Genomic DNA, 26141 nt, shown 5'->3' with positions numbered 1-26141 from the left:
CAACCTCCCGATTGACCAAGCCTCCTAAACCACGTAAGGATTCCCGATTTGGTACTCGTACTCAAAGGCTTGATTATGAAAATTATACATGTTTTAGACCGGTGGTTTATGATAAGCGGTTCAGTGTAGCTGAGTTGGGTACTTTATTTGCCGAAACTGTGCGTGCTTTTAGTTGGGAACCTGTGTTGGATATGTTGCCTACTCCTAACCTTACTGTGGTTAGAGAGTTCTATGTCTGTTGTTCTCCAAATATGCCAATATAGGTTGATTTGCTTAATGCTGCCACTCTGATTGGATGCAATGTTGATATCCGCGGTGTCTCTGTTCCCTTCACTCCTACCACTATTCGAGAGACGTTGGGTCTTATCACTCCTGTCTCTGAGATGGCTGACATCGATCCAGTGCTTGAGGCTTTATCAATTGACAATGTTGTGGCTGCCATCTATGAGGATCGTCCAGATGCCACCCTTGAGTAGCTCTCTGCTGGTGATCTCAGTGAATTTTGTCGCTTGTTAGACCACCTGGTTCGTACTTTGCTTTATCTATCGTCACAAAGCAGTAAGATCACACTGAGGGGGAGCTTCACTCTCTTTGAGCCGCCTTTGCTGATCCCTCTTGAGCTTTGGCATACCTATCCAAAATGGGGGAGAAGATGACTTATATATGGACTTGTGGTTCCCTGTTAGGATTATTTTGCTCAGTTTGGCTAGACTTCTTTTTGTTTTAAGCTAGTGGTTGACTTTGGATTACTGTTAAAATGATGCACCTAACTTGCTATTTTATGTCTGGTTGTATTTTTCACAATGTGTGTGTGATAAGTGTTTCAGGATATGTTGGCTGCTTCACAAGTGAAATCCCTCAAGTACTCGTTGAGGGGGAGTTTACATAAGATATAGTAGTTTTGTATAGGAATGCCAAAGGGGGAGATTTTAGGTACAATTCTTGTACAGGTCGTGTTGGCATTCCCATACAAAGCTGTGGCAAAATCCATTTACTCATCTCAGAGTATCATAGGTAAATACATCAGTATAAGCATGGGATTGCAACATGTGTTGCAATCCCCGAGTCAGTAGTCAGTTTCATTTGGAGTCCGTTTTTGGAAAGTAGGATTTGGGTTCTATGTAATTACATTTTTAAAGATATTTCTGATTGTTAAAATCGTGGTGTTGATGTCCGAGGCATTTTAGGATTTGTCTATTCCTAATTGATTTTCCTTAAGATTTGTTGGATTTCTTATATGAAAAGTTTCTTTCCTAATTAAAGGAGAATTAGGGTAGAATCTTGGGTATTAAGGTTTTGTCGTTGGTCAATCATATATACACAAAGATACACGGTCAGAAGTGAGGTCTCTTAAAAAACACAAGAATATTGTTAGGTGTCTTGCATGCTTGCTTGTAATTGAGTCTTCACAAGAGTCAAAACACTTGGTCCATGTTTAAGTGTTTTTGATCATTGTTTCATATGCATAACTTCTCTTGAGATCAGTGAAGGAGCTGTGAAGAAAAGAATAGCGATATTTGGCGATCGTTCAAGTGAAGGAGTTCAAGAAGGAAGACAAACTTTGTGTTAATCTTTGTCTAATCATTGTAGCCAAGTTAGTGCTATTCAAGTTTGTAAAAGAACATATCCTTCATAATAAGATGATTCTTTTTTTGGGTTCTCAAGAGTAAGAGCCCCGCAGTGTTTTTAATCTCATTTTTGAGGTTTTCACTGCATAACCAAAATCTGGTGTTCTGTTTGTTAATTTTGATTTCTACTACCCAGTAAAGATTGATCCATGCACTGCAATCCCCATTTTCCAGAAAAACACATTATGTCCTTGTATTTTCACTTTTTGATCTTTGCCAAAATCTTCTAGCATATTCCTTTATTTTTCAAAGCAAAAGCAATAATTATGGGACATGGACTCCTCTAAGATGTCATGGATGATTGTAGAGATTCATGTGCAAGTCATATACTCCAATCTTTGGGCCAGACTTCTTCAATTGGACATTTCGAAACCCATCTTTAAATGTGAAGCCATTCTTGACATTCTAAAACATTCTTAAACAATCTTGAGTCATCTTGAAGCCACAACATCTCCTAGTCTTCCCAGGTCTCCTATTAGCATCAGGACTCCTAGTGTGATCAGGTTTCCTAGTCCAACTGGGACTCTGTCATTTCTTATTCCCGAACATCATTTTTCCGAGTTCACTCCTAGTTGACTTAGGATTCCTACTTCAACTGGGATTCATTTTCCTAGTAGAACTGGGAAAACTTCATTTCTCCATTTCTTTCCATTTCTGTGCGTATAACACCTTGCCTACCATTTCTAGACTCAAAAGTACCTAAAAAAGTAAATAAGTTAGAAATGATATTGTTAAGGAAATAACTAAGTAAAATGTAGAGAGAAATGCACTAAAAACATAGCAAATATTTGTCTCATCACAATTTCTCTTTGGCCAACCTGGCTATCCGACCCGACCCGACGGGTTCTCTACCATCCAGCCATACCAGGTCGCCGCACCTGCGCCATAGAAGGAGCCTCCTACTCGTCGTTTGTTTTCGGGCATTCTCTTTCATCAATTCTTTCGTAGAAAGATGAATCAAAGCCTTGAAGCTCGCGGTTGACTCTTTTTACTTTTCCGCTCGGTTTTCCGGCCACCTCAAGGCGCGCCACCATGTCACATCGTATCCCGAAAATCTGAATTTTATTTTTTCCGAGTAAAAATGTGAATAGCTCTTAGTTCTCAAAGATAAGAAACACTTTGGCAAATATAAACTATATAGAAAATAAGAATCAGAAGTGACTCGGTTGTGGAACACTTTATTACATAGGTCTATTCTTGCAAGATAAATGTGGTGACCCGAGAGGGGGGTCCCACAGCACCGCGACCCCGAGCCAATGAGAAACCGACATGTCACGAATAACATCCCGATAACTCATCAAGCCGAAATCGCAAGGCCTTTTGGGTTTAGATTCTTGGTTCACAAAACACTTTCTTGGACAAATCACTCTAGCAACCGAACAACATAATTTCGAAAACGGAATTTAAAGTGGGCTAAAGGATTTGGGCTTACAATAGGAGCCCAATTTGGAAAATAACAAATCACCAAGTAAATACAAGTATGAGAGACGCGCCCCAGGGTTACGGGTCTCTCGAAATTTTGTAGATGGGCGAATAGAAAACAAATAAACAAATAAATTAGTAAGAAAATAAATAACTAAGTTACTTCAAAATCCGACAAGGGACCAAAACCTTCCTTTTGATAAAACTAAAGAGAAATGCGCCAAGCCAGGCCATGTGCCTCCCCTGTACGCTTCCCGACCACATGCTCGAAACCTGCACACTATAGTAGGGGTGAGCTTTCGTCCTCGCATGCCCAATAGGGGCCGACCCAACCATGCTAGGTTTGAAAAATAATATGCTTGAAAATATTTACTACATAATATTGTGCATGTTTATCGAAAAAATGCTTTAAGAAAAGAGGCAACCACAAACATTTGTTTTCTTTCATAAAACATATGCAGTATGCTTCACACAACTTGGAGCTCCGAGATACTTACCTGCCGGCCAATATAAATCAAATCGGTGACCGACCTGGTTCGTCCTGAATTCAAGAACCGGCCAACTACTCTGTAGTCCGTATGACTACAAGTAGCGAAAGTGTCCATTTCCTGGCCCTGAGTCTCCTATGACTGGTTCACTATCTATACTCACTCTTTCTCGACAAACATAGGAGCACGGCCCCCTCCGGAGGTTCACGGTTATCGACACCGTGGGATCCCTAGGAATCTACGCATCTAGGTCCCATTCACTTTCAGGTCACAAGTACAAACATACAGTGGGTACAGTATCTCAACATGCAAGTCTAGCCTCGGTTTTCACAATAAGCAATTATCAGTTATGGAAACACGGATATCACGAGGCATCGACCAATGAACAACCAAAAACGTACTTGCAGGCAACATATTAATATACTAGAGCATTCCACATATAGAAAAGCCTCTAACAAGGAAGGGACAGCTCACCCTACCTGGAAATGCCGACGTATTCCACACTCTGGTGCTTTCCGCTTAAGCTTCCTTAACGATCGTGTTTCCTAAACCATTACTTAGTTTGTAAGTAATTATCCAGGTAAACTGATAGCTAAATTAGAAGCTATTGATTTTCCTTATTCTCCTGCAAATATTTCAATCGTAGTATAGAGAAATAAGGGTCTCCCGCAGAGGATTAAGTTAAACTAAGTGCTTCAACAAAAGTCACAAAAACGTGACTGCAGTTCCTACTGAACAGCAGTCAAAAGACAAACTACGAATCTAACCAAAACAACCCAAAAAAATATGAAAATTTACAGAGACGTACTAGACAAACAAGGCGTCCAGCACACAAAATTTGGTAAATTTCGGAGTTGATTTGCTATGGAAATAAAATAAAGAACAACAGATAACAGAAAGAAAAACGAAATTGAAGCAGATTTGAAGTTGGTTGATATCAAGATAATGAAACTAGCTAGGAAGGAAGTATCCACCCCCAACAATCACACACAACACACTTTGTCCAATTTTCTACCAATTAACTTAGTTGAAGACGCTCAGATTGGCTCGGTACGCTTGAACACAACCTATTACCCTTTCTTACTTTGTACGCTAGGCAGGAAGTGCTCTACACCTAGACTATTCCCAAGCAATGCAACCTAAAGGTACGTTTATTAGATTAAACATGCAGAGATCATTAAGTTTGAAAAGAGTTTGAGCAATCACTAGGCATCGCAAATAACTTAGAGCCTTGCTAAACCTAGGGTTTTGTTTACTTGCTAGTGAAAACTACCAATTACTTCTCTAGATAATTTGAGGAATCCAACTATTGATCCAGGCATCAAACAATCAAAGTATTGGAACCCTAAAATGCATACTAAGTAGGCCTCCAAAGCACACAAACATAGAATTCATCAATGAGAAATCGGTAAACAAAACCTTAACTTTATTAATTGGAAAACAAATTGAATGTCAAAGCATGTTATGGATCATGTCTAGGGGCTTCAACTGCCCCCTAACTACTGGAAATTTAGTTACACATAATGGAAATCAAAAACACAAAGGAGTTCATGGAGGAAGAAGACAACAAAAATCAGAAAATTGGAAAATACGGATCAGCGATCGATCTCTGGCGTGCAGCGATCGATCGTTTCTGGCAAGGTTGTAGTTCTTCTTCTTCTCAAGCTCTTGTGCGTCTATGCTTTTTCGTATGTGAGATCGTCTTTTCTTGAACGTCCAAGGAGAGAATTTTTCAGTTTGTAACTCTTTCCTTCTTTTCTTTTGGGACTCTAACTCCTTGATTAATGTTCTGATTGATTTAGGATTCATTGACATCCTTCTATCCAATAGGAGCAGCCAAGAGAATTAAGGGAGAATTTTTTGAACAGTACCTGAACTAAAGGTCACTGTAAATTAACGTGCCTCACTTTACACTAACTACACTTTGGTACCTGGACTATAAATCCCGACCCACTTTTAGTACATGCCGTCAATAACTCTGTTAGTTGGCATGTCACTTGACATATTTTCAAGGGTAAAGTTGTCTCTTAACTATCCACCTTCAAAAAGTCAATTTTTTTTAATAAAAAGAAAAAAAAAGAGTGATGGTACGATCTTGACCGTAGATCCACCCTTGGAATTTTTTTTTTTAAATAAAAAAGAAAAGAAAATTTTGTGTGTTGGTTTTCTGGGTCGGGCATCCATGGATCGAAGATCTTTGGAACGGCGAAGAGGTCGTCGACGGGAGGCAACAGCGGTCTGGTGGGAGGCTAGAACATGAAGAGGTGAGACGCAGAAGAAATTTGCCCGGGGGGGGGGGGGGGGGGGGGGCTGGTGCTTTTCCTTCCTTCCCAGCACCTTCTTTCTCTGTCTTCTCCTTCCCCTATCTCTTTCTCCTTTATTTCTTTATTCTCCATTATGATCATCTTCATCTACTCCACTTTCCCAATCTCAATTCTCACATGAACTCATCTTCATAGCCACACCATGTCTTCCCCAATCGAACAAGGTACTCTTCTCTCATACACTTTTTTTTACTTATTGTTTTCAATTGAATTTGATTGAAGAAAGAAAAATTGGGATTAAAATACTGGAATGGAATATGTTCACATGATTAAAGATGAGTTCTTTTGTACTGGATTTGATTTCTGGAAAGGTTGTTGCTGGGTTTGATTTCTGGAAAGGTTGTTGCTGGGTTTGATTTCTGGGTTTGACAGGTGAGAAAAATATAGAGAAGGGTTTGATGACGACTCCAGCGGAGCCATCGCCGTCGCAGTCATCATCGCCGTCATCGACGGCAACGGCGTCAGCGCTGGTGCTGTCGAACTCCAGGAAGAGGATGGACCGGGGGGGAAGAAGAAGCATGTTTCACAGTGACTGGGCAGCAGAACGACACAGAGAGAAGAGAGAGAGAGAGAAAAGAAAATACAAAAATACCCTTTAAAAAATGAAAATTAACATAAGATTAACGGGGTTATTGACGTCATGTACCAAAAGTGGGTCGGGATTTATAGTCCAGGTACCAAAGTGTAGTTAGTGTAAAGTGAGGCACGTTAATTCACAGTGACCTTTAGTTCAGGTACTGTTCGAAAAATTCTCCCGAGAATTAATTGCTGAATATCTTTTCCTTCATATTGCCTTAAGCTTCCTTGATTCATCAAGAGTCCACAATTCTCCATCAATTGCACATATCTCCTTCCTTTTGCTCTTATTTCTTTCCTTACTTCGGAAAACCTAATAAACATAAAAACAACTAAATTAACCAGAAAATAAGATAAACTAACAAAGTAAATATGGGAATTAACAACATTATTATCGCATAATTATGCTCCTATCAAATATCCCCACACTTAGGCTTTGCTAGTCCCTAGCAAACAAAGAACTAACTAGGACAAAAGACACAGACCTAATGTCTTCCAAACATCTCAGAGAACTTATAATGCCCACAAGTATGGTCAACAAGATTCAAGCAATCATATGTCAGAATTCACAACCTCACTTAAAAGCTAATTTATTTTGATAACCATAGTGCTAAAGTTATAATACAAGGACAATCAAACTAATGCAACAAATGAGAACCAACTTATTCATGGGTCAAACAAGCGTCAACTCAATTTCTCACAAAGATGCTCTCAATTTCTTTTCACTCATGATTTTCTGACTTGATGTATAAGCATATATTTCACTCAAGTTATATGTGAGAGGAATGATGTAATAAGACAAATAAATAGCTCACATATGATAACAAGAAATAAAGGCTTTTTCTGAATTTTTTTTACATGTGATCCCACGATTGGAATGCCAAAACTCGGACGAAAGGCCAGTGACACCATATGCTCACCCTCCACACAAGTCTCCACAAATCGAATGCACAACTTCAAAGATCAACAAGGTCTTTATTCAGGGTTGTAATGGGGCCAAGGGTTAAGGTTAGAAGAAAGAAAGGATAGGAAATTCAAAGATCTTAAAGAACCTAGTGGAGCACTAGAAGAACATAAGAGATAAAAGAATCTTGAAACTCTTCAAGGTAATCAATCGTCGAACATGAATCAAATAATTTTTTCAAGGCCAGATGTCATCTTTTTGGGCCACTGCTTCATTCTAAACCTTTCTTTTAACACTTGTGAAATAGGACAAAGACCACATTTTCTTGAACAGGCCTTCAATTCAAAATAAACTCCTTATTCACAAAAGGGGGACTAAAATCCATTCACACCTTTTTTTCGCTTTTGCCGTATACTTATTTTTTTTCATTTTTTTTCTTTTCCTTTTTCTTTTCGGCATACATATATTTTTTATATGGATAAGTCTTACCCCCACACTTGCTTACAAAAGTACCTCGAACATAAATATATCTCTAAAAATATTTGCTCCACTAATTCCTTAGGATAGGGTAAGGATAAATCTATACTAAGCTTAGGGTTAAGGAATTTGTGGGTGATGAAACAAAAAGGCTTAATGTAGGTTCAAGGGGTTAACTAGGGGATTGCACATCTTGTGTGCATAAAAGGGACACATGTTAATTTGGCTATGGTGGTAATCCTAGTGCCTTTATCCCTTCCCCATCCATCATGCAATTCAACCACACGCTTCAAGAGGCTTTGGGGCAAGTTAGCATTTGTCCTTGTAAAATATGCAAGTCGAATCCGAGTCTCAACCAACATGAATAAGAGATGAGATCATGCAAAATCCTCGTCAAGAAAATAAGATGATTTTATACTAAGCACCCAGAAAAGAAATAGCACATATACAGGATCAAAAGCTCACAAGGGTTTTGATAGGAGCATTTTAATGCGACGTTTTAACTGCATTTCCCTACATTTTTCTGCGCCATTTCCTTGAAAAATCCTTGTTTTGGAAAGTTTCCATTCTTTGATTGGGAAAGTTCCTTATTGTAGAAAGTTTCCATTTTGTAGTTTTCATTTCTCATTTCTGGCAAGTTTCCATTTTCAGTTTAGGAAAGTTTCTATTTTTCATTTTTAGTAAGTTTCTATTTTTCAATTTTAGAAAGTTTCTATTTTTAATACAGTTTCTATTTTCAGGACCTCCGAGCTAAAAAGTGGAAATGAACGCACGAATGGAAAGAGGAGCATGCGAACATCAAGACGAACGAATATGAGAGAAAACGGCCCACACATTTGAGCAGAAATGAAGAAATAAGCTTTCCTAGTCCAACCAGGAAATCCTACGAAATGGAGGAAGGCTTCCCTAGCAAGTTTCCAACGCAACTATGAAAAAGAGATGGAAAAAACAATATGTTTTGCGTTGGAAAATGAGAAGGCTTGAAGATGAAGCAACGAGGCCCAAGAACTCTATGGATTTTCGGCAATTGGATCAAAGCCCACTAAAAGCCCATGCAATTAGGGTTTGTGACGCATGGAACAAACCCTAGGAGAGTTTGCCGTGAAAATCAAGAGAGAAACAAGGAGTTTGCCGTGAGAAAAATCAGAAAATAAGAAAAGATTTCGATGGAGATTTCTTAGGGAGATTTTAAAGGAAAGAGAATATGTGTTGAACACAAAAAGCTCTCAAAGGAGTCTAGATTCGTCCCCTATATTCTCTAAATATATTGTTGCCGAAATTGGTGAAGGAAATCAGAAAATATCTCTATATATTTCGGCAAGATTATTTAGGGAATAAACATTGGAATTTTGTGATTGGTTGGAACACATCATAGGGCATATGTGGCAAGCAAGCATTGGAGGAAATTATGTGGCATTTTCAGATTAATTCTATGTGATTTACACGGCTTGGAGACCAAGAAAGCCGTCCCCTATATAATCCCTCTCATTCTCAACGTCTAGGGTCCTCTCTTCCATACAATTTACACTTTAGAAAAAATCAGAAAAGTTCTCTAGAATAGCCGTGAGTTCTTCCATCCTCTAGAGCAAGCCACGAGTTCAAGCAAGGCCAAGGGAGAAGAAGAATTGCCGTGAGCATCATCATCCACCACCATCCTTGAAGCTTGCTTTCGAGATTCAAGAGACCACCACATCAATCGTTCATCACCATCTCCATCTCACGTTGTAATCTGATTCTCCTTTGTAACCTTTGCTTTGATTTCGTTGGTTTTGCTCTAGTTGACATATATGTTTGAATGAATAATTAATTTCTGGAATTTTATGGTTGAATGAGAATTTTCAGATTATATTATTGTTCTTTGAGAGTTGCTTATGTGGGTTTGTTTAATTAAATTTGCATTATAGATAACTTTTGTGTTTTAATCTTATGTGGTTGCAAACACTTAGGGTTTTGATATGAATGGTGCTACAATTTAAGAACATGAATCAACTTTTTGGTTTTGTGTTCTTGAATCGAAAAGTAGTAAAGGTTTTGTACAAAAACCGAATTTAATTAAAGAGAATTGCAATTAGGTGGACTTTTCCATACTAAATTGTACACTTGAGTTGATAGCCTTTCTATGTGCTTTATGCGTTGAACATGTCATGATTGACTAGCTTTCTATGGCTTGAATGCATGTTTGATAGGATTAGTCTTTGTGCTTTCACTTAGATTAATTAGCATTGAAAAGTAAAATATGGGAAATTGTTTGCTTTCTAACGTTTCACATTATCAACTCCTTTCTCATGACTTAGATGAACAATATTAGGGTTTGAATCGATTTTAATCATATGTTTCGGTTTTTGATATTTGTTCTCTCATTCCATCTTTATTTTTATGTTTTTGCATTTTAATTGTTTTGTTAACTTAGTTTATTTTCGGAAAAACCAAAATCAAAAACCCCCTTTTTCGTGTACAATGTTTATAATTGTGAATATCTTTGTGAATATTATACTTTGTTTTAATTTTAATTGTTTAATTGTTTGACAATGACAGGTGTACCCTCAATCCCCGGAATAGAACGATCCCTATTTACTTTATACTACTAATGACATTTCAGGGTTAAATTATGCGCTTGCTTTGAGCGTATCAGGTTTAAATCAAGTTTAACCTGTCATAGCATGCATCCATCAATTCTCAAGTGTTACATTAATCCAACCATCAATGTATATAAATCAAGCACAATAATCATCAAAATCTATTAACAATTATTTGAAATCAAGAATCTAACACATGCCTGCAATCCTTTTGTGACCAAAATATAAATCCGAAAGTTCATGCTCATCATAGAGTTGGAAGACTCCCAAGACTCATTGAAAAATAAAACCTAAAACTAGACTTTTTTTTTTTTTTTTTTTTTTTTTTTTAACAAAGAATGACTCAAAAACAAATTGACAAATTTGTATTTCCCTCCCCCACACTTAAACTAGACATTGTCCTCAATGTATGGCAATATAACGCACAATGCACAAGGAAAGCATAGAGAAAGAAAATACAGAAGAGGGCAAGTGAAAAGATAAGAAAGGTTATAGAAAAGCTCCCCCTTGTAGACCTCCCACTGCTCACGACCTTTGGAGAAGACCAAAATTAGACACCATCTTCAAGGCACAAGGCCTTGACTTCCAAAATGTAAGCTCCGTGCTATATGGACTCCAAAATGTCGCAATTTTGTGTCATGAGGCCAACTTCCAGCCCTTATAACTTCTGCAGGGACAGCCTGATGGATGAGCTGCTACTGGGAGCTGAAAATTGGTGTTACAAGCTGTCCGTGCATATGTGGCACGTCTCCTAACTCCAAATAGATTGAAAATGGCAGCCCTGCGAAGTTAGAAGAAAAACAGAATTTTGCACAGAAAAGCTGAGAAAAGGACCTTTACCCATGCCAACCACAATTCTGAAGGGTTACGGTGCTCCTATGGAGATGATGCTCTAGATCACTTTTGAAGTAGACATCTCAAGATTTAAGTGCATATAAGGTTTGTCCTCATTGGACCCCCGAAAGTATTCCCTGTTTTGCCCTTTATATGACCCAACTGCGCAGGTTCCTGCTCTGCTGGTCTGACCTTTCGGTACTCAAAGTAGAACTGGGAACGCATCAGAACTCTGAATCCAGTTCTGTAAAAACATACAAAAACTAGTCTCATAGATCTTTCTATGCATATATTGTATGTCTCCTGGTTCTTTCTGAGCTAAAAACTGAAGCTATCCAAAGTTGACTGACTGCACAGCCGGCACTCTGTTTTTGAGCAGGAAAGTGCAACTTCCGAGCCTTTCTTAATGGGTACACCTGCACACTCACAAAACACATTAAAACGAACTAACAAGAATCAAATTAAAAATGAAAAAGTTTGGGTTGCCTCCCAACAAGCGCTTGTTTTAACGTCTTCAGCCTGACGGTATCACCAACAATTAGGCAAAGGTAAAGAAACCTCCTTTCGAAGACTTCGCAAGAAATTTTGCCGTTTTCTTCATGAATGATTTTTTATTTGGATCAGGTGGATATGGGGGATCACCACTTGAAGTTCTCTTCAATGGAGGCTCAGTGAAACCACATGAGGAAGGAGATTTGGTCGGAAGATAGCCCTTGCTTGGCTTAAAATCCCCACGAAGCCACCTATCATCAACACTCACACTCTCTATATTAGCTAAAGGAACAAATTCATTACAGAATATAGACTTACCTTCATGACATGGAATTGCTTGTTTAGCAGCCGTGGTTTCATTTGGACTCTTATGCATGGTTGTAGCCACCTCTTCCTCGACAATTGGTGGAGAATGACCATTGCTTGCCACTGCTAACAACTCCGAATCGCCGAGATCCCTTGCCTTGACTTTAGGTGATGTCCAAGTTCTAAGGAATCGAACATCTTATCTTATTTTCCCACCATCACCTAAAACATCTTGCTCATTAATTTGAGGCTTCAAGGGTTCAAACACCTTGAACGTCACTGTCTCCCCAAAAACCTCCATACTCAAAGTGCCTCTGAACACATCAATGTTGGTGTGAGCTGTGGCCATGAATGGGCGCCCCAAAATTAATGGTAATGATGTAGGCATAGGCGCTTCCTCCATCTCAAGAACAAAGAAGTCTGCAGGCAAAATTAATCCATCCACACGTACTAGTACATCTTCAATTACTCCCCTATGATAGACTATTGAGCGATCAGCTAGCTCAATAATCACCTTTGTCTCCTTTAGCTCACCTAGTTTAAGAGTTGAAAACACAGAATATGGCATTAAATTAATCGAAGCTCCTAAATCCAATAAAGCATGATCAAACCTCTGTGCACCTATGGTGCATGGAATCGTGAAGCGTCCGGGATCCTTAAGTTTAGGTGGAAGCTTTCTTTGAAGAACAGCTGAGACTTCTTCACTAAGGGCCACTATCTCATTTCCATTGAACTTTTTCTTTTTGGTGCATAGCTCCTTAAGGAATTTGGCATACTGAGGTACTTGCTTGATGGCATCCAGAAGAGGGATGTTCACTTGGACTTTACGGAAAGTTTCCAAGACATCCTTCTCTTCTTGATCTTTCTTAGAGCTCATGAACCTGCGAGGAAAAGGAATACATGAAGTAACCAACTTAGGAGAAGTAGGATCTTTTACCTTTGGAGGGGAAAAAACATGAACATTCTGATCAGCCCCCGTGAGATCGATCGTTTTTTCACCAGCGATGATTTTCTTTTCCTCCTTCGTATTTCTTTGCTCCTCCTTCTCTTCTTGATCTTTCTTGGATGTTCTTTGGTGCCCAGAGACTTCTTCCAATTGTCTACCACTCCTTAAAGTGATTGAATTGAGCTCAGCTATGCTCCCATCCTTAGGATTTTGAATGGTTGTGCTAGGGAGGGTGCCAGGAGGTCTAGTTTGCATCACCGTTGCAAGTTGCCCAACTTGCCTTTCCAAGTTCTTGATAGCTTGTCCATGTTGCTGAGCTAAGGCATCTTGCTTTTGAAACTGAATCTCAGTCCTTTGGATGAAAGATGCGGTGTCCTTTTGGAAAGATGCGGTGTTCAGAGTCATCTCCTTCACTAGTTCTTCTAAGGACTTGCTTGAGGATTGTTGAGGAGGAGTTTGTTGATAGACTTGCTGCCCAGCCCCTTGTTGGAATCCAGGTGGTCCATGGTAGACGCCTTGAGTAGGTCGAACCACATTGTCATTACCGCCCCAACGGAAGTTTGGGTGATCCTTCCATCCCGGATTGTACGTGTTCGAGTAAGGGTCATATTTGGGCCTTTGTTGCCCCATGTAATTCACCTGTTCCTCAGACATAGCAGACATAGGACATCTATCAGTAGTATGATCAGAATAGGAACAAATAGAGCATACCTGAGGTGTTGCCTTAATGCCATTGGCTAAGGCATTCATTAACATGTCAATCTTTCTTTCCACAGCCACCATTTGGTTCCTTGAATCGACTTCATACACTCCTCGTCCTCTTGTACGTTTATCCCTTGTGTAGAATTGTCTATTGTTGTCGGCCAAATCATCAATCAGATTATATGGTTCTTGACCGGTTTTATTCATGAAAGTCCCTCCACACGCAGAATCAACGCTGCCCCTATTAGCTATGTCCAATCCATCATAGAAAAATTGGACAAGGTCATTAAGACTGAAGTTATGATGGGGACACTTCCTCTGCAACTCCTGAAATTCCTCCCATGCCTCATATAGTGTATCTCCATCCTTTTGAGTGAAGTTTTGAATCTCCCTCCTTAGTCGTTTTGTCAGTTGAGCGAGGAAATATTGTTTCAAAAACTTCTTAACCATTTCATCCTAAGTTGTGATGATACCTGCAGGTAACGAGTACAACCAACGTTTTGCATCATCTTTTAAAGAAAAGGGAAATAGAAGTAACCTGAGTCCTTCTGGTTGGATGTTCTGAATGGTTTGCAGCTTGCAAATATCTAAGAATTCCCTAATGTGAACATTAGGATCCTCAGATGGTGTGGCAGAGTACTTAGGCAACGAGTTAAGGAGCTGCACAGGAATGGAGAAGGCTTGATTGCCCGGTGGTGTGTAAGCTATGCATGAGGGGGATTCCGAAGCTGTCGGAACAAAAGCATCCTTCAATGCCATGTCGAGTCTTAGGGCTTCCTCTTCGTCCTCGTGAATTGAATGCGCAGGTGAGTTTGGTGGTGTGTTCTCCTCCTCCTCCCCTTGTGAGGAAGTAGAACCCGCCGTTGTGTCGTGAATTGGCAAACTAGTTCCCTTCGTTTGCTTCCTATTCGACTTGCAAGTGCGCTCTATCTCTGAATCCAAGGGGGTAAGATTGCCTTGAGCAGTTCTACGAGTAAGCATACACCTGAAAACACAAACAAAGAAACACTAAGTAATAAACTAAAACAAAAATCAAATTAAACAAACTAGTAAAAGCAATTAGAATAAAAGTAATCCCCGGCAACGGCGCCAAAAATTGATAGCTAAATTAGAAGCTATTGATTTTCCTAATTCTCCTGCAAATATGTCAATCGTAGTACAGAGAAATAAGGGTCTCCCGCAGAGGATTAAGTTAAACTAAGTGCTTCAACAAAAGTCACAAAAACGTGACTGCAGTTCCTACTGAACAGCAGTCAAAAGACAAACTACGAATCTAACCAAAACAACCCAGAAAAATATGAAAATTTACAGAGACCTACTAGACAAACAAGGCGTCCAGCACACAAAATTTGGTAAATTTCAGAGTTGATTTGCTATGGAAATAAAATACAGAAAAACAGATAACAGAAAGAAAAACGAAATTGAAGCAGATTTGAAGTTGGTTGATATCAAGATAATGAAACTAGCTAGGAAGGAAGTATCCACCCCCAACAATCACACACAACACACTTTGTCCAATTTTCTACCAATTAACTTAGTTGAAGAAGCTCAGATTGGCTCGGTACGCTTGAACACAACCTATTACCCTTTCTTACTTTGTACGCTAGGCAAGAAGTGCTCTACACCTAGACTATTCCCAAGCAATGCAACCTAAAGGTACGTTTATTAGATTAAACATGCAGAGATCATTAAGTTTGAAAAGAGTTTGAGCAATCACTAGGCATCGCAAATAACTTAGAGCCTTGCTAAACCTAGGGTTTTGTTTACTTGCTAGTGAAAACTACCAATTACTTCTCTAGATAATTTGAGGAATCCAACTATTGATCCAGGCATCAAACAATCAAAGTATTGGAACCCTAAAATGCATACTAAGTAGGCCTCCAAAGCACACAAACATAGAATTAATCAATGAGAAATCGGTAAACAAAACCTCAACTTTATTAATTGGAAAACAAATTGAATGTCAAAGCATGTTATGGATCATGTCTAGGGGCTTCAACTGCCCCCTAACTACTGGAAATTTAGTTACACATAATGGAAATCAAAAACACAAAGGAGTTCATGGAGGAAGAAGACAACAAAAATCAGAAAATTGGAAAATACGGATCAGCGATCGATCTCTGGCGTGCAGCGATCGATCGTTTCTGGCAAGGTTGTAGTTCTTCTTCTTCTCAAGCTCTTGTGCGTCTATGCTTTTTCGTATGTGAGATCGTCTTTTCTTGAACGTCCAAGGAGAGATTTTTTCAGTTTGTAACTCTTTCCTTCTTTTCTTTTGGGACTCTAACTCCTTGATTAATGGTCTGATTGATTTAGGATTCATTGACATCCTTCTATCCAATAGGAGCAGCCAAGAGAATTAATTGCTGAATATCTTTTCCTTCATATTGCCTTAAGCTTCCTTGATTCATCAAGAGTCCACAATTCTCCATCAATTGCACATATCTCCTTCCTTTTGCTCTTATTTCTTTCCTTACTTCGGAAAACCTAATAAACATAAAAACAACTAAATTAACCAGAAAATAAGATAAACTAACAAAGTAAATATGAGAATTAACAACATTATTATCGCATAATTATGCTCCTATCATAAACATCATGATCAACTCTAAGTATTCCTTTTTATTTCAATGAGGCCATTACTTCTTTTAACCTTTACCAATTTGAGAAACTAACTTCTTTCTTAAAAAAGAAAAATGTTCTTATCGCTCCGCTAAACTATCGCCAATCCGAGCGACCAAAGTCGAGTCGATCCTCACGTTTTACGAGGTCGGTCAACTCTCAGAGTTGACTTTTGACCGTTGACTTTGACTTCTGACTTTTGACCAAGTATTCCCTTATTTACCATTATTTCTTATTTATCAAAAATAAATAAGTAAATAATTATAAATAAAGTTTTACTCTTACTTTTACCCATTTACTCTTCCTTTTTCACCTTTTCACTTTTACTGTGATTTTCACCTCCACACTTTCACTTTTACCCTTTACCTCCTTTTTACCGAATTTACCTTTACGAAAACCTTCTTCACTTTCTACCACTTTACCAAGGTAAAACTCATTTAATTCAACTTTTACTCTTTTCTTCATTTTCTTTATTTTCTTCCAAAAATAAAGCCATTTCTTTTCTTCTTCCTTTTCTTTTTCTTTTGGCCAAAATAATACAACAACAATCACCAAATCTTCAACACCAAAATTCCAACACTTTGAAAATTAGGCTAATAAAATCCTACTAATTAAATCATCTCCAAATCTCTTTTTTTCACAATTTTCCACCAACCAAAATTAAAATCAACCAAATAAATTCCAAAAATTCTAGGGTTTGTCCAAAACCCATTTCTTACCCTTTCTTCTTCAAAACTCACGGCCTAAGCCTCCTCCATGGCCTTCTTCACCTACAAATCCGTCCAACATCAATACCACAACCAAAAACTCGAAAACAAGGTTGCATGGATAGATCCTTACCACAAATCCTTGCCAAACCCATAGCCTAGCCTCTTGGTTTAGGGAAAATTGGGTTCATGCAAACAAAATTACAAATCAAGATCAAAAACTCGGATTTGATAAGAAGGATGTATAGATCGAAGGAATAGAGGCTAGATTAGGATGGATAATACCTTGATTTGAACTTGGAAAGAAGAAATCACAAAAAGCCCCAATTTAGCTTTGGGTTCTAAGGTTTTTGGAGGGTTGGATGGCCAAATTTCTTGATTTTGGTTGGAGAAATGGAAAGAGGGGATGAAACGAAGAAAATCTGGAAATTTTGGTGAGGATTGAGATTCCGGCGACGGCGGCGGCCGGCGGCTAGGTGGCGGCGGCGATTTCCGGCGAGAGGGTAGAGAGAGAGAATCTCGGGTAGAGAGAGAGAGAGCTGAAGGAAAATGAGGAAGAGGCTAGGGTTTGGAGAGAGTGTTTGGCTTTTATACCTCTCCCTAATTTAATTGTGAAAAGTCTAATTCGCCCCTCTTTTTGGGCCAATGGGCTTGGGCTGCTCCTATTGCATTTTTCTCCATATTTCCCTCAAGCCCAATCCGAAAATACATCTTCAAACATCCTTATTTCTCCGACACTTCACCGAATCCATTCGGGAAATTTTTCCGGGCTTGTCCTAAGCCTCGATACTTTAAAAATAGTTTCCTAGACCCAAATTGGATTTTCTCTAATTTCTTAATCCTTTTAATGGCCTCAAAATCTTAATCTAAACTCGAATACATTCGTACCTTACGAATACGTAATTTCATACGTTATGCGACAAATTAAAATAACAAGAAAAATACGGGGGTCTACAGAGCTCGTAACTTTTCTTTTATCCATTTTTCGTTGGAAATTTCCTAGATCAATTGTTGACTTCGTCTTAGGCCCAAATGAAAGAACATTGGCCCAAACTTAAATTGTCAGCCCAATAGGTGGTCTCGACACCAAAACAATTTCCAAAATCGATTTCTTCACTTAAATCACCTTGCGAAAATCTTATTGGCGAAAAATTACATTCTAAAAATTAAACAAAATTTTCGGGGGCTCACAATAAACGAAAGCAAGCTTATAAAATAAGCTTTATTGTACAAAGATAAATCAAAACAGCAAGCTAATAGTATATTTCTCCTTCTCCTAGGTCCAGATTTCCAAAATTTAAGTTCTAACCCTCAAGAGTATCATATGCACAATTTCATAAAAGGGGTAAGCTTGAAGCTCAGTAGAGCAAACCTCATACATATAATTTACTGATGGTGTAAGACATAAAATGACTCCTGAATCTCCAGTTGTTAGTAATCTTGTACTAATCTCAGTCACTAGTGTCATCTTGCCAAACAAAAGATCATTTTATCAATAATAATTGAAGGGGTTTCTCTTCCCAAGTGTATATACAATATGTTGACATTGCTGGTCCTTTACGAGTATTAGACTCAACTACACAACTATTTTCATTCTTTCTTCAAACTAAGATAAGATAAAAACAATATAATGATGAACTAAACATATATTTCACATATCATAAACATTCACAGCAGCAAATATCATTCAAAAACATATCAATAGGTATATAAAATTATACTTGAGATTTCCCAAAACCATTTATGGCAGCTACCGGCACTAAGATTGATGTCAAGGAGGGCTTGATGACTATGACCATTCATGATACTACCGTTGCTTTTAGAATCTTTGATGCAATGAGTAAGCCATCATATGCCTATGATTGTTTTCGGATTGATGTTTTGGATGGTATTGACAAGATGGTGGAGAAAACCTTCATTGAAAATGCATCTCATGATCCATTAGAGACATGTTTGCATCATAATAGTATAAAGTTCATAGAGGAGGCAACCAAAGCCGAGCTTACACTTGAAGCCTTAAGGCCTTGCACTCCACATTTGCAACCAAAGGTTGAGGTACCTCTTACATACTAACTCTACTCCTTTACTTCCATCAATTAAATGTCCCCCTACCCTTGACATGAAACCACTTTCTTCTCATTTAAGGTATGCTTTTATTGGTGAAAACCACAAGTTGCCCGTAATTATCTCTTCATGTTTGAGTGATTTGCAATAACAAAAGCTATTTAGATTGTTGGATGATCACAAGAAGGCCATTGGTTGGACAATTGCCAATATCAAAAGCATAAGTCCAAGTATGTGCATGCATAAGATCCTCCTTGAAAATGATATGAAGCCTAGGAGGGATCCACAAAGGAGGCTCAATCCTCCAATGTAAGAAGTAGTGAGAAAGAAAGTAATGAAGTTACTTGATGTTGATGTCATCTACCCCATTTCTGATTCAAAGTGGGTGTCACCGGTTCAAATTAATAGTTCCTAAGAAGAGTGGCATGATGATTGTGATCAATGATAAAGGAGAGTTTGTCCTTCAAAGAGTAGCAAATGGGTGGAGAGTGTGCATAGACTACCGGAAGCTCAACAATGCCACAAAGAATGATCACTTTCCATTTGCATTCATTGATCAAATGCTAGAGAGACTTGCCGGTCATGAGTATTATTGCTTTCTTGATGGGTATAGTAGTTACAATCAAATTCCCATTGCTTCAGAAGACCAAGATAAGACCACCTTCACTTGTCCATATGGCACCTTTGCCTATAGAAGAATACCATTCGATTTGTGCAATGTACCAGGAACTTTCCAAAGGTGCATGATTTTCATTTTTAGTGATATGGTGGAGAGATTCCTTAAAGGGTTCATGGATGACTTTAATGTCTTTGGGGATTCATTTGATCAAAGATGTGAAGGTTGCAACCTAGTCTTGAATTAGGAGAAGTGCCACTTCATGGTGAATGAGGGAATTGTTCTTGGGCATGTGGTAAGTGTAAGAGGAATGGAAGTTGACAAGGCCTAGGTGGAGCTCATTTCCAAGTTACCACCTCCACACAATGTCAAAGCAATTAGAACAGAAAGTGAGATGCCATGAAACGCCCCACTCCTAAAATTGGACCAAAGCATTATTACCGGCTGAATTCTATCTTTACTGAATTCTGTCTTTACCGAGTACCTTCTGTACAGAATAAGATCAACTCAATGATATGAAGATCTTGCTGCAAAAAAAAAAAAAAAAAAAAAAAAAAAAACAATGCTACAACATTTAATTGTACAATGTATTAATAGTGGGTTGCCACTGCACACCCATTAGCTATGTCATGGTTATCAAAGCCTTGGGCTACCTAAGCCCGAATTACTAATAATGGGCTGTCATTGCACACCAGTTAGCTATGTCTTGACTATTCAAGCCTAAGGCTACCTAAGCCTAATGCATTATCATAATAATAATGGACTGCCATTACACGTCCTTTAGCTATGTCTTTGACTTTCAAAGCCTGGGGCTACCTAAGCCCAATAATCATACCACTGATCACTGTCAGACCATAACGTGTCGCACATAACACAATTTTCCATTGCTTCACAATAAAGCTCATGAACCAAATGTTCATTAACAATTTCAGTAGTAATGCAACACAAGATACCCAAATCCGATTTACATCACCCTGTTAATATCCTATAATACAATCAATAGCACAGTTGTAATATATATATATATATATATATATATAAGGTAATTGCATAAGCCTTACTCACATAAGATAAGTTAAACATATGTAAAAATACTTTAAGTGTCGTAGTTGTCCAACACCAAATTAGCATAGAGAAACTGCATAACTAAATTGAAACAACCCCACCCATAATTCAACCATATTCTCAAAATCCCCAGGTCATACTAGCATGACTGATTCCAGAAGCTTACTCAATTTCTCAAAAAGCCAAATCAAATAAACCAAATCAAAAACAAGAAACCCATGCAATTCTTTGTATAGAGATCATTCTCAAATAAAGGAACAATCAAAGAAACAAAAACAAAAATAAGTTTAGAGAATAGAGGTTATGTAATTACCAAATAGAACAAACTGATTAAGAAAACTACTTTGCAAATGTAACAATGAACTTTCAAGCCAACACCAAGATTGCAAACGCAGTGTAAACCTCACCACTGAGGAAACTTCACTGCGTGGCTTTTAACATAGCCAACACGAGAAAAACAATTCACTATGAATCAAGTAAGTTTACAGTATACAAGTAGTGTTGTTCACAACAATCACTTTCATTTAGCAAATAGCTAACTTGTTTTACAACTGTTCTAACTCCTACTTCAATAATCACCCTATTCAAATGAGTCAATCTTCCATTCTTCCTTGCACTCAACGTCTTACTGATCTTGAGAATGAACTATGCTAGAGACAAAGTATGCTAGGAAAAGAAACACATAACATGCAAAGAGAGTTTTTTCTTTTTCTTTTCAGAGAATGACTTGAGTAAACATATGCAGTACTAATACAACAAGTTTTGATTCGTCAAAAACTCTACCACATAAATCAGTTTGAAAACCTTATATAGGGGAGCAAGCAAGGTTCTAAAAAACGCTAGCCGCTAGTCGGGAGGAAGGCCGGGGACTAGCGCCTAGGGGCCTAGAGGCGGGGACTAGGCGGTTTTTTTTTTTAATTTTATTTTTATTTTTATAACATATAATTATATAAATAGCACATATCAATGTCAATAGAATCAACTTCTGGTACTCATTATCTGTCTATCACAGTATGAGAGGGTGTCCAGATAGTATCACTTCTGTTATCCAAATTCTGTTAATCAAACAGCAGCACAACATCATGGATTCATGGATGATACAACATACATAGCATTCATGAATGACAAACCCAGTCACTGGGATAGACATTATCACTACTAGAAATATGGGCTACTAGGACACCCTATAAGGACACAGTTATACTGAGGTGTCCTAATAACGTTAAGAGGACGAGCCAAAGAAAACAGGAGCAGGCCCGCCCATTTTTTCACCCAAAGTTAAAATTTCAATCTCCTTTTTGTTTTCCCACGCATATTTTAGTTGACCGCTCTCTCACTCTCTCTCGTCTGCGACTCTGCGTCTCTTCCTCATCGAATAAACCAAACCAAATTGGAATCTGAGGAAAACAAATTCACTCACCACGGATGGGTGATTCTCTCTCCTTCTCGATATGTCTCCCACTTTTTCTTCTGGCAGATCTGTGTGCTTTGGTTCATGATTAGAAATGCCCTATTTCTCTCAAACCCTCGTTTTCTCCCACAGTCCCTCTTTCCCTTTCTCACCGATCTCAATTCCACCAAATTGAGTTTCGATGAACTTGGTGGCCAGTGGGTTGACCTGGATTTAGGATTATTCTCTTTGGGTATCTCAATTCAGTCTCGTCTCTTGTCGAACCAGATTCAACTCGATGCTTCAAATTCAACAGCTGGGTTTCTCGTGTCGGACTCATCCGAGTGGCGTGTGGAAGCACTTGATCGAAGTAGCAATAGCAACGTGTTCCCCTCCACCTCTGTCTCTAATTTGGTGAATATGGTATGTAGCGTCTTCTGGTCTTGAGAATCTTTTCCATATATAAACTTGCAATGTTGCATGTGGTTGTTGAAATTTGGGTATCTGACCCTTTTTTTTTTTAGTTAGGTGCGGGATGCAGGAAATCTTCTGGTATTTTGTTTTTCTTGCATCATCAAGCAATAAGCATGTTCTATTTTTATAAATTCAGAGCTTTTCTCCTCAAGAGCTACTGTTGGAAATTGGTATAGAGACTTGTCCTAGTTTTATTTTGTGTTGTCTATTTAATTTTTGCTTGCAATGGCGTGCTTTTGTAACTGATTTGCATGTTGCAGGATTGAATATTTTTTTTTTTTTTTGGTTGCAGGATTTTGGTTTGGGTACACTTGTGACTATCTTGTGGATTTTCTTATTGCAGGTAATTGCTTTATTTCCCATCGTCTTAAAATGTAGATGATTTTCCACTGATTTTTGCTGTTTGTTATTGGTTGCACTATTGGTAGTGAGATTGTTTTCATACAGAGGCTGCATCATATAGTATTGCTGTGAGGATGAAGGTTGTGTGACTACACCAAGAGATTGGGAAACTGCAGATCGGACCACATATTGTAATCACGCATGATTTGAACTTTTCATGCAAATCTAGTCTGCAAATAGTGTGTTCGATTCCTGTGAGGATGATAATGATTGTATTCAAAATGATAAAGTGAGCCTAGGAGCTGATTCAATGCAAATGGATGGGTCTTTTGAATCTGACAGTTAGGTAAAAGTCATCAATTTATATCTTCTTTGGCTTTAGAGCTTCAACTGAGCTTAATGGCCAAATGTTTTCAATATCTAGTTCAGAATATGATTTTGACACTAAACCTGACATGTTTTGTTATGTTTCCCAGGTTCACTAATGATTAAAGGATCGGTACATAGTTGCCTATATAGGTAAGACTTGTAAATCTTAGTTGTATTGTATAAGCTTTGTGGTAGAACTCCCACTTGCTGGAAAGTTCTTTTTGAGTTGTTGGTGGGAATAACATGGTTCTCAATAGATAAGCACCAACCAGAATAAGATAGCAGCACAATCGAGAGAGAGAGAGAGAGACTGAGTTTTAGGGTTTGGTTTGCAGATGACCGCATGATTGGGGAGCAGCTAAGAGATCAACCGGGCGGGATTTCATCACCGAATGGAGGGAGGTAGCGTCTCTGCACTTCTTACTTCTTCTGGTATTGTCCCTTTCTCTATTTGGTTATTTGTCTAGGGATGCCTTCTGTGTAAAATTAGAGCAACAGTTTGTTCCTTACTTTCATATGAAACGGTGAGTTTATTCACAATAAACTGGGAAACTTGTGTCTATATTTGTTCATTGATGTTGCATTCTTGATTGGATTGCTCTTTTGAAGTTTTGTGCTCTATCTATTTCTCATTAAGGCAAACGAGCTAAGCTATTATATAATATATATTGAATTAACTTATTTACAGTTTGTATGTGGTGTGCTGAAAATTGAATGTAATTATAAAATTATACTAGTAATATCTTTTATGTTTGGTGCCAATGACAATGTTGTATGCCTTTTGAAGTTACATTTATGATCTGTCTTTGGTTAAAGACTTATTTTATGCATGCCTTTTTTTCTTTTTCTTTTCTTTGTTGTCTGTCTTTTCTGAGCTATGTTCTTTGAAAAACTAGGTTACATATGTTACCTTTAAGGAATTCAAGGAGCAACAGATACAAATTTCTCTTGGGATTACCGTTAAGAGCCCACTTGAAAGGTATATTCACAAGTCATGAGCTTGTTAATCCTCAGGTATCATATTAAGTTAGTATCAATAGGTTAATGTAAGGATGTTGATCGTATTAAGTTGTTTTTTTTTTTCCCTACTTTATGAAAAAGAAAATTTGGCATTGGAATTTGAGCATGATGTTCTTAACAAAAACAAATTGATGATGTTCTTAACAAAAACAAATTGATGATATTGTTGTTGTTCTGTTCTGGGTTTCTTACATATGGCTGGGTCGGAATTACTTGGTGTTGTCCAATGATGCAAAGAGGTATGAACTGTCTACAAAGCTTCTGGAATTCATTTTCAACTTCACAATTATTGAAAGCTGTTATATTGGTGTGTGTGTGTGTGTGTGTGTGTGTCATTGAAATTCAATTATAATAGCATCTGAAACTTGTATATGGTACTGCTGGAACATTTATACATATAAATAGTGATGTTTTTGATGAATTGTGCATGCTCACTAGCTAGCTGCTCTATTTAGTGTAATTAGTTCTGTAATGTTAATTTATTGATCATTTCAGTTCAAAGGAAAAGATGCTTACAGTCAAGGAGTCATTGATGTAGTTCGAGTAGAAGATCCAAGATGAAGTAGAACGATTAGCATGCAGATTTCTTATTTCTGGTATTTAGTTTGAAGTTATATATGAAGTATTAAGCCTACTCTCTAGGAAAGTGTATCATCTTTGAATCAAATTGATCAAGACAGTAGTTCTAGTACATTTTGGATCTTTCTTCTTAAATCAGATGGACTTGCCTATTTGTGGTTCACTTGTTTTGCATTGTATCTATTGGATATTCTCTCTATATATATTTTGATACAGTTTATATGTGCTAGCTGAGATCAGATGACTGTATTGAGATAGCAGGACATATTTTATTGTCCTATTTGTATGGGAAACAAGGACGCTGAATAATAATATAAAGGCTTGTTTTATGCCTCATCTGCTAGATTTAAGGACACCTTCATTTGTTAGGGAAAAACTTGTGTCCTTACAGAAAAAAGAGGACACATATTAGATCATATGAGGATGCAATTTAGGTGTCCTCTTATAGATTTAAGGACTCCATTTTCATAACTTTTAGGACACATAAATTGTGTCCTAGAATAGAAAAGAGGACACATATTAGATCATATGAGGATGCAATTTAGGTGTCCTCTTATGGATTTAAGGACACCAAATCTAGAGCTTTTAGGACACGCAAACTATGTCCTCGTATAGAAAAGAGGACACATTTCTAGTGTCCTTGTTTGAGACTTACGATGACTCCCGGATAGAGGACTCTTTTTTAAAGAGTCCTTGTATGTATTAGAGGACTCTCTTTCAATGTCCTTAAATCATGTTTTTCTAGTAGTGTATCACAGTACATATTTCAACTTCAACTCTTCCAGTCGAAAACTGCAGATTGAAAAGTCGGGTTCGCATCCCGGGCAGTTCAAGTGTTTCATATATGCTTGTGTGATGTATGGAGGGGTACAGAAAATATGTACAGAGGACAAGTATGCTTTATGCAGATAGGATTCTATTAGTAAAATTTTGTTTTCTGGGCAGACAATTATCAGTTGAAATAAGTGTATCAACTCACAGAAGCATCAAACATATTCAGAATCAATATCAATATTCATTCAATCCAACATTCCAACCAAAAACAATATTCCATAATCATTATTCAAACCAAAAGCAACTAAGCAAGGCAGCAACTTACCCAGAAATTGAAGATTTCTGAATCGATTCAATCGAACCAAGAAGGCAAGAAGGCGACCAGTTGAAGGCGAGGCTGGCGAGCTCGATACTTGAAATGAAAACCCAGAAATTCATGAAAGAGTG

At 38.0% G+C, this 26141-nt stretch overlaps 1 protein-coding gene, 2 long non-coding RNA genes and 1 other non-coding gene across 4 annotated transcripts; 2 read left to right on the top strand and 2 right to left on the bottom strand.

Moving 5' to 3' along the window:
* Window positions 1–12226: 12226 nt before the first annotated feature.
* LOC133723206 (uncharacterized) lies at window positions 12227–14125 on the bottom strand. The gene has a single exon (XM_062150022.1). The coding sequence runs from the start codon at window positions 14123–14125 to the stop codon at window positions 12227–12229; it is 1899 nt and encodes a 632-aa protein (XP_062006006.1).
* Window positions 13971–14077, top strand: LOC133724047 (small nucleolar RNA R71). The gene has a single exon (XR_009853461.1). It is a non-coding gene; the product is annotated as a small nucleolar RNA R71 (small nucleolar RNA).
* A 1470-nt stretch (window positions 14126–15595) lies between the features above and the next one.
* LOC133719698 (uncharacterized) lies at window positions 15596–17286 on the bottom strand. Its single transcript, XR_009851391.1, has 3 exons — window positions 17135–17286; window positions 17014–17064; window positions 15596–16159 (listed from the first exon to the last, which is right to left on the bottom strand). It is a non-coding gene; the product is annotated as an uncharacterized LOC133719698 (long non-coding RNA).
* A 5453-nt stretch (window positions 17287–22739) lies between these two features.
* LOC133722305 (uncharacterized) lies at window positions 22740–24481 on the top strand. The gene is made up of 4 exons (XR_009852612.1): window positions 22740–23298; window positions 23429–23471; window positions 23657–23753; window positions 24218–24481. It is a non-coding gene; the product is annotated as an uncharacterized LOC133722305 (long non-coding RNA).
* The last annotated feature ends 1660 nt before the right edge of the window (window positions 24482–26141 follow it).

This window comes from Rosa rugosa, chromosome 7, assembly GCF_958449725.1.
Source record: "Rosa rugosa chromosome 7, drRosRugo1.1, whole genome shotgun sequence".
Taxonomy (NCBI): Eukaryota; Viridiplantae; Streptophyta; class Magnoliopsida; order Rosales; family Rosaceae; genus Rosa; species Rosa rugosa.
Note: the sequence above shows the minus strand (reverse complement) of the source record. Positions and strands in the feature narration are given on the sequence as shown.